We start from the raw sequence: 13,164 nt of genomic DNA on the forward strand, positions 1-13,164 counted from the left end.
GTTTGTACAACCACTCTGGAAATCAGTGTGGCAGTTCCTCAGAAAATTGGACATAGTACTACCAGAAGATCCAGCAATATCTCTCCTGGGCATATACCTAGAAGATGCTCCAACATGTAACAAGGACACATGCTCCACTATGTTCATAGCAGCTTTATTTATAATAGCCAAAACCTGGAAAGAACCCAGATGTCCCTCACCAGAGGAGTCGATACAGAAAATGTGGTACATTTATACAATTACAAACAATGAATTTATGAAATTCTTAAGCAAATGGATAGATCTGGAGGATATCGTTCTGAGTGAAGTAACCCAATCACAAAAGAACACACAGGATATGCACTCACTGATACGTCGATATTAACCCAGAAACATAGACTACCCAAGATACAATTTACAAAACACATGAAACTCATGAAGAAGGAAGACCAAAGTGTGGGTACTCTGTTCCTTCTTAGAATGGGGAACAAAATACCCATGGAAGGAGTTACAGAGACAAAGAAGCTGAGATGGAAGAAAGGACCATCCAGAGACTGCCCCATCCGTGGATCCATCACATATACAACCACCAAACCCAGACACTATTGCATATGCCAGCAAGATTTTCCTAATGGCACCCTGATATAGCTGTCTCCTGTGAGGCTATGCCCTTGCTTGGCAAAAACAGAAGTGGATGGTCACAGTCATCTATTGGATGGAACACAGGGCCCCTAAAGTAGGAGCTAGAGAAAAATACCCAAGGAGCTATAGGGGTCAGCAACCCTATAGGAGGATCAACAATATGAACTAACCAGAACCCCCCCAGAACTGTGCCTCTATCTGCATATGTAGCAGAGAATGGCCTAGTCAGCCATCAATGGGAGGAGAGGCCCTTGGTCTTGCAAAGATCATATGTACCAGTACAGGGGAATGCCAGGGCCAGGAACTGGGAGTGAGTGAGTTGGGGAGCAGGGCAGTGGGAGGGTATAGGGGACTTTCCGTATAGCATTTGAAATGTAAATGAAGAAAATATCTAATTAAAAAAAGTTTAAAAAAAAAGACTTAAAGGCATCCTTTAATAAAAAGAAAGAAGTGATCTATTTGGCATCTTTACTTTCATTTTCCTCAGTGACAATGATGTTAGAACTACTAGTTTGCATTCATTTAATGTTCTTTTATTGCTTGTGACAACCAGTCCTTTTGTTCCATATGGGTTTCAGCTGCAAGAAGACATCTCTTGCGAAAACATGGAAAAGAAACCTCTAATGTGAAAAGTGCAGCAGGAAAGAGCATTCGGGCTAAGGATCAGGAATTTGACTACAAGAAAAATTTTGAAACCAAAAGGTACAATGATGTTCTTTCTGACACTATCTTGTTAACAAGGTATCTTAGAGCAAGACGAGGTGGTTCAAGGTGGTCATAGAATAATGTTCCCAGTCTTTGTTTCTCCTCTCTGGGTTCCTGATACTGATATATCAAACCAGTGAAATGCAAAGTCACCTTGTTTGCTTGGAGTTCATGGATATCTTATGCTCATGATCACATTTAGGGAACAGCTCTATGCAGTTCTACTTTAAGGTCAGGGTGTCCCTTCCCAATAATTCTCTTGATATCCATAATAGCATCTCCAACCCCATCTAAATGACCCTGAGCCCTCCCATTTATTCCTATGGCACAACAGCCAATATGCCATCGCTTCCAAGTTGTAATCACTACCTCCTTTTCTTCCCAGGAACCTTCCTATGCATGACTCAAAGTGCCTATTTGAAGAGCCACAAGAATTCATTTACTCAGCAGGCTTTATGTTAGTTAGTGGAGGTACAGAGATAAAAGAAATAAAGTCCTTACCCTCAAATGGCTCACATGGAAAACAATATGACCAATTAATTGCCAGTTACGCTGGCTGGCTCTATCATGAAGCACTTTTCTGGTGAAATTAAAGCCCTAAGTTCAATCCTCAGCATTATACTTGTTACCACCCCTCCCTTCATGCATACTCTCCCCATACTGTACAGGTCAGTCTCATTTCCTTACTCAACAGACATCAATGGTAATTTGAATTGTGGAGGGATCTTGTATTTTCAGGTTTCTGTGTGCTAAGAGACCTGTATATGTGCCCTTTGATGTTGCCTGTGATAGTCCAAATGATGTGAAACTGGCCTACTAACTCTGGAGAGACCCCAAGTCTGCCTCAGGAGCAGGACCTATATGATAGGAGTCAGAAAAATGTAAAAAAAAAAAAAATGTAAACAGGTGGCAGATAAGAAACAGAAGAAAGATGAAATGAATTTACTACTTTTAGAAATAATAATGACTATGTGTAGATATTGCATGTATCAAAGAAATCTGCAGTTATATACCAATTTGCTTCCACCTTTCTTCTGAAAACTCCAAGGATTTGTTTTCAGTTTACAAACACTGAAAATAGAAAAATTTTTTTTATTTATTCTTCTCTCATATATTACATCCAGAAAAGTTTTCTCTCCCTCCTTCCTCCATCCATTCCTTCCCCATTTCTCTTCAGAAAAAGGCAGGTATTCCATGAATATCAACCAAACATGGAATATCAATTTGCACTAAGACCAGGCCTCTTTCCTCATATTAACGCTTGATGAAGCAACCTGGTAGGAGGAAAAGGGGTCCCAACATCAGGCAGAAGAGCCAGAGGCAGTTCCAGCTCCCTGTTAGGAGTCCCACAAGAAAACCAAGCTACAAAACCATAACATATGTACAGGTCTCCCTGATTGTCAGTTCAGTTTCTGTGAGTCCTTAAGAGCCTAGGTAAGTTGATTCTGTGGGTTTTCTTTGATGTCCTTGACCTGTCTGGCTATACTCCCTCCTTCTGAAGGATCCCCTGAGCTCTGCCTAATGCTTGTCTGTGGGTCTCTGCATCTGCTTCCATCAGTTGCTGGATGAAGCCCCTCTGATGGCAACTGGGACAGGCTTCAGTCTATGAGTATCATTAGGGATAATTTCATTGACTTTTTTCCCTGTTCTGTTTAGTTTTATCCTAGGTCTCTGGGATATCTAGCATCTGGTTGCTGGATCTAGGTGGTGTCAAGAGTGGACTCTCTTATAGCATGGGTCTCAAGCTGAAACAGTCATTGGTTGGCCACTCCCACAATTTCTGTGCCACCTTTACCCCAGCACATCTTGTAGGAAGGACAAGTTGTGTATCCAAGGTTTTGTGGCTGGGTTGGTGTCCCCAAACCTGCAGTAGAAGTCTTGTCTAGTTACAGGACATGATCAGTTCAGGATTCATATACTCCACTGCTACTAGTCTTAGCTAGGGCCACTCTCACCAATTTCTGGAAGTTTTCATTGCACTAGATTTCTAGTTCATTCTGAGATACCTCCCAATTCCAGTTGGCTTTTCTAGTACTCTCTCCCTCCATCTTCTCCTAACCTGACTCCTCCTATTCCTGTTCTCACCCAACTCCAGTCCTCCTGAAGTATCTATTCCTTTTCCCTTTCCCGGGGAGAGCCATTTATCCCGCTTGAGCCCTTCTTTTTACTTAGCTTCTCTGGTACTGTGGATGTTAACACAGTTACCCTTTAAGGGACTAGTATCCATTTAAAAGTGAATAGATACCATGTTTGTCTTTCTGGGTCTGTAATACCTCACTCAGGATGACTTATTTTTCTAGTTCTATCCACTTGCCTGTATTTCATAATGTTATCTTTTTAACAGATGAGTGATAATCCATTGTTTAAATGTACCCACATTTTCTCTATCCATTATTTGGTGAAGGAATATCTAAGTTGTTTCTAGTTTCTGGCCATTACAAATAAATATGCTATGATTAAAATTTAACTGTCTACAAGTCCCCCTTAAGGAACACAATGACTGATAAGAAACCATCCCAACCTAATGTAGAATATTTGACATTGGACAGATTGGTCACACAGTCAGACACTGAAAACATACAAGCATATTGAATATTTCCACCATAAAAAACTTTTATGTGTTTGAGCATATGATTGGAATATATATATATTTAGAGTTTAAGCTCTCTTAGCCTATCAGCAGATGTCAGAAGAGTTCAGCTGTTCTTCCCAGGCTAGAAGTCTGAGATGTTCTCCTGGGAAGCATCCTGCATGTGACTCTGAGGGCTTCCAAGTGCTGGAATAGCTCAGGTACAGAGTGAATTCATGTGTCTTTGTGATGAGGCAAACCTTGAAATCTTAGCCGTGTATACAGACAGCAAACTGTGCCTTACCAGTAAGATAAAAGTTTCAAAACAACTTTACAATGGATCTTGCCACATAGCAACTTAGAGACTACATGTCTGTCTTGTCTTAGTCATATTTTGATCAAATATAAATATTGCCAATAGGGTGCTATGAAAGCATTCAGAATACTAATGCAACTACTAAAGTGAAATTAAGAGGATTTATGATTCTCTATCATATTTGCTGACTGATCCTCCCAGGACTCTGTTATGCTCCTGATAGAAGCCTGAACACGCCACCAGATGTCTAAGAAGTATACAGGAAAACTAGGAAAATAGGTTGGGTGTGGCCTGTAGTCCCTGTATTTAGGGAACTAAGGTGGAAGCCTCTGCATTCAACACCAGTGGAGCTTCACAGCGACCCCGCCACAAACAATGGAATCCCCATCTATTTTTTAAGTCTAATTCAAATAAGAGCCTTTTCTCACAAATATAGATTCCAAAAGATCACAACTCTCCTATAGACTACAGGGACAAGTACAAATTGTGAGCAACTACCCTCTACGAACACCACCTCCCCCATGCTACCCTCCCCCTGCTACCAATCACAGGAGACAGTATTATGATGTCGGATGATGTCCTTTTAACTCTATGGTAAAATGCCCTTTTTCATGTCTGTGATCTTCATATGTGGGTTTTATACTGTCTGAAAAAGAAAGAAGAAAATGACATACATGCCTCCCTGTCTTCAAATCTTCAAATGGCAGAGAATCATTGTGTACTACACAATCATGAGCAAACAGATGACACTGACTTAACTTTAATTTTGCAAGATATTTCCTGTGATCGGTAAGTTTGGCACTTGGTAAAGTCCAGTACATGACCCTGATGAACACACTGATTCCTGTCTCCAAAACTAGGTGTATTTTCTGCATCTTATCATTATGCACTTTTTGTCGTTAAGGTTATATTCTAAAAGGATTAAATTCTATTCTTTGAGGGTTTCCTAGATGAATACAATGTATTTTGATCATATCAACTCCTGTTCCTCTCAGTGCCTCACAGAACACTGCACCTCCTACCACATCCCCTCACAAGTTTGTGTCCTCTCCTAGCCCATTGACTCCAATCTATGTTGTTGTGGGCATGGTAGGGGTCACTGCCCTGAAGAAAACTGACTCTCTTCACCTTCAGTGCCAATGCCCCCAGCCAGGGGGAGCTTGGGAAGCCTCTCTTCACCTACTCGGAATGTGTGACTGACTTGATCATGTGTAGAATTTTCGTATCTCATTAAAAAGAAATATAGTTCTTCCCGTGATAGCCTGTTTCTCATTCCAAGTTGAAACTGGTTTTCTTATTCAAATAACCATCCCAGGCATCCGTACAAAGAACATTTTATGAGATTCTTTATAAATGAGATTTGACTTGTTCTTATTTTGAGTTGTCTTTCACTCTTTTGTCTTCCTTACAATGCAGTATTTCACACAGCTACTAACAAAATTAATATGCTCTAGTTTAGCACTATCTTATGTCCAGTTCCATGTTTTGCACAGGGAATCTTTTAAGAAACAGACAGAAAACGCAGTGCCTACTAATGAATCCAACATTTCAACTCCAAACAACAAAGAGAGCCCATCTGCTGGGAAAACAGCTCCCTTCAGAGCGGAGGCAAAAGCCACCAATGTTGAGAGTAACAACAGAAGATACCATACTCAGAAGAAAATGAGCAATGTGTATGAAGAAGGACAGACTCAAGAGCTATATATTGTGGGGGACACGTGGGCAGAAGTAAGCCCCAGGCAGAAGTATGTGCAAGACCTGGAAGAAAGCAAAAAGATGAGGAAAGAGGAGAAAGGAGATGCTGTGATCCAGAGTTACTGTCAGTGGTACACAGAGGGGAGCAACTTTGAAGAGTCAAAAGCAGCATGTCTAGAAGGAAGTGAGACATGGGAAAGACCAAGCTGCCCAGGGTTGTGGCTGACTGAGGAGATTTACCTGAGAAAAACTTTGGATCCGAGTCTTAGCCAAAAGTCAGTCTATCAAAATGCAGATGGCAAAGAAAAAGAAAAGAAAATATCTGTGGTTACCCAGAATGCATCACTGGGCAACCTGGAGAGAGACTATCACTTGCTAGGGTTCCTTGGAGGAAAGGACACTGGACCAGTGCATCAGGCCCAGGAAGAAGACAAGGCTGCTGTGTTCATTCACAGCAAATACCAGAGTTCCAAGAAAAAGCAACAGCTGGGAAAGGACAGGCTGGCACCTCCCTTTAAGAATCAAAAGAACCTTTCATCACCCACGGAAGTAGCAAAAAACACTCACAATGCTTATTCCTGTCTGACAAAGCAGGAGGGAATCCATCATATCAAGATGGTGGATGAGAGAGACTCAAAAATGGCTTCAAAAAAAGAAGCATGGGATTTGGCAATATTTTCAAGACAGGTATGTAAATAAATTTATTCCCTAATAAAGTCTCCTCAAACTACCCAATAACTATTTCAACAAATAATAATAACTGAGGATTCTTGTATCTATGTTTATCAGACATTTTTAATAAAATATATTGATGGCTGTGCTATTTAAGTAGCCATGTCCTTTTATGCCCATACATTGTGATAAGAGTTAGTAATAAAATTATGATAGAAACACCTGTAGTAAGATCCCAGATGCTGGTTTCTATCACCGAGGCCACTGGATAGTAGAAAGTTTCATGTATCCATGAGATCTTTTGTTATCAGTAAAAATGTGAGGTTTTTTTTTTTTCTTTTAGGCATTTAAAAAAGCTGACAGCGTAGGTTTCCTCCATTCCTCAAATTTTACTTTCTATGGCATAATGATCTGTTAAAATCTGATAGGTGGCTCAGCAGGCCCTGTATTTGATGAACATAAAAGTCTCACGACAATAAGCAGTTCTGGAGCTCTGACAAGAACTTCTAGGAGAGATCACAGGAGCAGCGAACGCCTATTCCTGCCCTCTCTTTCTAGGTATCTGACCTCAAGAAAATGTCTTTTTGTATCAGCGCTTTTACTTCATCCTGTATGAAGTGACAGATGTTAACTAGATGACTTCCAATTGAATAAATTACAAGCAGAGCCAGTAGTCTGTAAAATGAAAGAAGAAATTCTGTAGTGGGGTGGTTTAAAGGAGGTTATCTAATACCCTTGATCCCGAATCTAAGTTTTGTTCCCTGTGAGAGCTGAATCCTGAGAGAACATTACACCTACACCTGCCCTAGGTCTCCACCTAGAGGTCAAGCCCAAGTATCCCTACCCTTCAGCTATCAATGGAGATCTGCTATTGGTTAGTTTCCCCAAGTCCTTCCTTTTCTAGTTTTAAGCAGCTGGAAAGGGGAGTTTTACATGCATGCAATCTTCCTTTTCTTGCACAAATTTTCTCACCAAAGATCAAGTCGCTAATCAGCAACTAAGACAGATGAATAGATGTAGAAGCGCTGGCTAGTGTATACCTAGAGTCAGAAAATCATGAACCCTGCACCCTCCCTATCAAGACACCCAGGATATAAGGGAGAGAAGGCAGAGTAACTATGTGGTAGAGCTTGGAAATGAGGGGTCGGGGCAAAGGGAGGAAGAGGACCAAGCCTTGAAGTCAGCCAAGAAGATGGAAGAAGGAGGAAGGCTTAACATGCCCAAAGGCCAGTGAGGACCTTAGAATTAGACCACCACAGCAGTGAGTGCCAATGCCCGATCTCAGGAGCCCCAGGAATTCAGGTGGAACATAGCATCAAGGGTTTGTAACTTTTGAGGGAAATAATGTGACGTGGACAAGTAGCTCAGCATGGAAGGTGGTGTAAAGTTAGGACTTATTAGACCTGGATACATAGGTTCGGGTACCTCCCGGAAAAGAACTTGGGAGTTCTAGGGAGTCTGGTAAAGAACTGTGAATTTTGTTTGCCCATAGAGCCCTGTAATTCTTTGATTTAATTTGATATATGACCTTTTTTTAGATATCAAAGCTATCTGAAGAGTATTTCATTCTGCAGAAAAACTTGAATGAAATTATTTTGGCCCAGCAACTGAAGCCATTTTATCTAGGTATCTATCGCCATAAACCAATCAACAGACACATTTCTACTCACCAGTACCTCTCAGGTAAAGATCAATAATGGTAGAGACACCCAAAGAGAAGGTAATGCCAAACTCTTTGTGTCTTAGAATTGTGTTCTGTGACTTGAGGCAATGGTCTGCCTCACGGGAGAGTTGAAGCCTTTCTTTCATTCTGTATCTTACAAGCAGACACATAATTTTCCAGAATGTTCTACCTATCTTCTGCTGTCTCTAATACCACTCTCCTGGGTAATTTTAATTCATTATTTTCTCCCTTATGTAACCTTAACATGACCATCAGAGAGTAAGATGGAGCTCAGAAAGGGAATATGATGTCAGATTAATATGAAAAGCAAACATGAAATATCCCTATTTCAAGATCACATCTGGAAGAGTATGGAGCCTGTGAACCTCTGTTCAGAGATGTAAAACTGTAAGGGTTATGGGTTCTTTTTTTATTTTGCATGCTGTTTATTGATCATTCATGGTACTGTGCTGTTTAGGAATATGTTCATACAAATACATGCTGCATGCTGAATTTAATTTCCTCTGTAACTCTGCCCTCCCCTTTCTCACCCTTCCCCTTCCAGCTTTGTTCCCCTAGACAGTTTCTTTTCTCCTTTCATGTCATATATACACACAAAATTTCATATACTGCACAAACTCTAGGGACCACAAATAAGAGAAAGCACATAAACGTGTCTTTCTGGGGCTGACTTAATTCACTTAACATGACCATTTCCACCCACATGCATTTTCCTGAAAATGCTACAACTTCATTTTTTAGGGCTGAAAATTCCACGGTGTATGTATGATATACTCTCTGAGTCCACGTCTCTATGGTTGGGCACCTCACTCGGTTTCATAACTTGGCTGTTATGAATAACACCGAGACAAACACTGACATGAAATTATGTCTGTGATATGGTGACTTGAGGTCCATTGGGTAAACAGCTAGGAGTGGTTTAGCTAGATCATATGATAGGTCTATTTTCAGTTTTAGGAGAAACCTCCACAGTGATTTCCACAGATCGGCTGGCCTGGTTTCTATTCCCATCCGTGGTGTATAAGGGCTCTCTTGAGCCCACATCCTCAGCAGCAGCATCCTCAGTCACAGTCCACCCCATCTCTGGAATTATCTGACTCCAGTTCTCTAGGAATGTGCAAAGGCCTTAGGGTCTTCTATGTCTCCGAAGGATCAGGTAGAGCTCATAGTCTCTAGTCATTTATCCATGAGTTACTATCAGGATACCGTGGCTCCTATTGGCCTCTACAACCTCCACAATAGGATCCTCCAAGCAGGATAAGAAAACCAGAAATCTGAAGTATTACCTCACTCACCCATGTTCCAGGAAGCCTGTTCTCTGTGGATTATCATGTCCTCAGGCAGCTGTGCTGTAGGGGTGGGGCAGAGGTGGAAGTGCTGCTACGAAAAGCCTCAGGAACCCTACCCACCCCTCTTGGCCCTTCTGAATCTTCAGGATTCTTCTAAGAAAAATCTTTTATTTCCCTTCAATTTCAAGACCTTTGTTATCTAGCGAGCTACCTGACTCCATTTCTGTAGCATGTAGCTCTCAGCAACGCTAGGAAAAGTCATATGACCCTGTTCAGCACCTTTTGATTTCTTTGCCAAAATCTCTGAATAAAAAACAAAGCAAGTGAATACATCCCATATGCAGACACCAAACCCAGACACTATTGCTGATACCAAGAAGTGCTTGCTGACAGGAGCTTGATACAGCTTTCTCCTTGGAGAGGCTCTGCCAGATCCTGACCAATACAGATGAGGATACTGGCAGCAAACCATCAGACTGGGCACAAGGACCCCAATGGAAGTGTTAGGGAAAGGACTGAAGGAGCTGAAGGGGCCTTATCTGGCATCAATGGAAGGGAAGGCCCTATGTCCTATGAAGACTCCATGCCCCATTATAGGGGAATGTTAGGGCAAGAAGGCAGGAGTGAATAGGTGGGTGGGGGAGCACCCTCATAGAAGCAGGGTATGGGGGAATAGGATAGGGGGGTTGTAGAGGAGAAACCAGGAAAGGAGATAACATTTGAAATGTAAACAAACAAAATATCCAATTGATAGAATCAATGATTTCAAGTTTCACAGGGAGCATACACAGAGAGTGTCTTAAGGGAGATAGTATTAAATGAAACACAGACTTTATCACAAGACATCAGATAAGGGGGATAGTATTTAACTGAAACACAGACCTTATCACAGGACAGCAGATTGTCATGTAAATTGTTTTTCCTGTTACACGCAGCATTGCATTGTGAATATACAGAAGTAGAAATGCTAATTGAAATAGCCCCTGCAAACACAAAGAATTATTATTACGATAAATATTTTTTATTTATTTATTTACTTACTTACTGGGACAGGATTTCTTTGTGTAAGAGCCCTGGCTGCCCTGGAATTTCATTTGTAGAACAGGCTAGTCTTGAACTCAAGATCACCTGCCTCTGTCTCCCAAGTGCCAGGATTAAAGATGTATATTACCACACTCAGCTATAAAGAATTCTTTTTAAATATGTGTAAGAAGAGACACTTTCTCAACATAGTACCTTTGGCTTTCAAAATTTATTTGGAGGTTACGTACCAGAACAGTCACTCTAAGTGTTGATTTGTATAGTCTTTGGGTCTGGTTTTGGGTTTTGTTGTTGTTGTTGTTGTTGTTGTTGTTGTTGTTCATTTGTTTTTTGGTTTTTGCATGTGATGTTTTCTAATCTACATTTCTTTAAATGATAAAAAATAAAGTAAAAAAAAAAAAACAAACACAAAAAAAAAAAAAAAAAAAAAAAAAACAAAGCAAAAAATCAACCTCCCCGCCAAAAAAGTCAAAACAAAAAATGAACAAAACAAAACGAAAAACAACTAAGATGACTGTAGCTGTTTGCCTGACCTGGGAGAAAGGGACAGAATCTTCAAGTTCCTGTCAGTTACCAGGCCACACTGTTTGTAGTGACACTTAACAAACACAACTATGCATACAGTGCCCTTAGGCCCTGCTACTCTTCTGCCCCCTGGCTTTGGCCAGAACATCTAACAGTGAAAAGAATAAATTCAGCAAGAGCTTATTAGGCTTGCTCCTGTCCTGTGCTAGAGGGACTGAATAGGGTAGGGTACAGTAGCTGTAGATTGCTCTAGGTTTCATATGCAGCTGAAGATGCAAGGTTCTATCATATCTTCAAAGAAGACCTAATACCAATACTCCTCAAACTATTCCACAAAATAGAAACAGAAGTTACTCTACCCAATTCATTCTATGAAGCCACAATTACTCTGATCCCTAAACCACACAAAGATCCAACAAAGAAAGAGAACTTCAGACCAATTTCCCTTTTGAATATTGATGCAGAAATACTCAATAAAATTCTCACAAACCAAATCCAAGAACACATCAAAATGATCATCCATCATGATCAAGTAGGCTTCATCCCAAAGATGCAGGGATGGTTCAATATACGGAAATCAATCGACATAATCCACTAAATAAACAAACTCAAAAACAAAAACCACATGATCATCTCATTAGATACTGAGAAAGCATTTGACAAAATCCCACACCTGGGTGTGTTCGTGATAAAAGTCTTGGAAAGATCAGGAATTCAAGACCCATACCTAAACATAATAAAAGCAATATACTGCAAACCAGTAGCCAACATCAAACTAAATGGAGAGAAACTTGAAGCAATCCCACTAAAATCAGGAACTGGACAAGGCTGCCCACTCTCTCCCTACCTATTCAATATAGTACTTGAAGTCCTAGCCAGAGCAATTAGACAACAAAAAGAGGCCAAAGGCATAGAAATTAAAAGGGAAGAAGTCAAAATATCACTATTTGCATATGATATGACAGTATACATAAGTGACCCCCAAAATTCCACTAGAGGACTCCTAAACCTGAGAAATAACTTCAGCAAAGTTGCTGGATATAAAATTAATCCAAACACATCAGTAACCTTCTTTCTCTATTCAAAGGATAAACAGGCTGAGAAAGAGATTAGGGAAACAACACACTTCACAATAGTCACAAACAACATAAAATACCTTGTTGTGACTCTAACCAAGCAAGTGAAAAATCTGTATGACAAAATTTCAAGTCTCTGAAGAAAGACATCAAAGAAGATCTCAGAAGATGGAAAGATCTCCCATGCTCATGGATGGGCAGGATCAGTATAGTAAAAATGGCTATCTTGCCAAAAGCAATCTACAGACTCAATGCAATCCCCATCAACATTCCAACTCAATTCTTCAATGAATTAGAAAGAGCAATTTGCAAATTAATCTGTAATAACCAAAAACTCCGGATAGCAAAAACTATTCTCAACAATAAAAGAACATCTGGGGGAATCACCATGCCTGACCTCAAGCTGTATTACAGAGCAATTGTGATAAAAAATAAATAAAAAATAAAAAATAGAAAAAAACTACATGGTACGGGTACAGTGACAGACAGGTAGATCAATGGAATAGAATTGAAGACCCAGAAATGAACCCACACACCTATGGTCATTTGATGTTTGACAAAGGAGCTAAAACCATCCAGTGGAAAAAAGACAGCATTTTCAACAAATGGTGCTGGCACAACTGGCGATTATCATGTAAAATAATGTGAATTTATCCTTTCTTATCTCCTTGTACAAAGCTCAAGTCTAAGTGGATCAAGGAACTCCACACAAAATCAGAGACACTGACATTGATAGAGGAGAAAGTGGGGAAAAGCCTTGAAAATATGGGCACAGGGGGAAAATTCCTAAACAGAACAGCAATGGCTTGTGCTGTAAGGTCAAGAATAGACAAATGGGACCTCATAAAATTGCAAAGGCAAAAGATACTTCTGCCTTCTGTAAGGCAAAAGATACTGTCAAGACAAAAAGGCCACCAACAGAATGGAAAATGATTTTTACCAATACTAAATCAGATAGGGGACTAATTTGC

At 40.3% G+C, this 13,164-nt stretch overlaps 1 protein-coding gene across 1 annotated transcript in view; it reads left to right on the plus strand.

Annotated features, from left to right (window-relative positions):
* Myo3a (myosin IIIA) overlaps positions 1-13,164 on the plus strand; it is a 226,464-nt gene that overhangs the window by 195,908 nt on the left and 17,392 nt on the right. Inside the window, exons 27-29 of the mRNA XM_021195185.2 lie at positions 1,200-1,323; positions 5,705-6,593; positions 8,117-8,261. Coding sequence (XP_021050844.2) covers positions 1,200-1,323; positions 5,705-6,593; positions 8,117-8,261 — 1,158 coding nt within the window. The remainder of the gene's footprint in view (positions 1-1,199; positions 1,324-5,704; positions 6,594-8,116; positions 8,262-13,164) is intronic.

The sequence above is a fragment of the Mus pahari genome, chromosome 3, assembly GCF_900095145.1.
Source record: "Mus pahari chromosome 3, PAHARI_EIJ_v1.1, whole genome shotgun sequence".
NCBI lineage: Eukaryota > Metazoa > Chordata > Mammalia > Rodentia > Muridae > Mus > Mus pahari.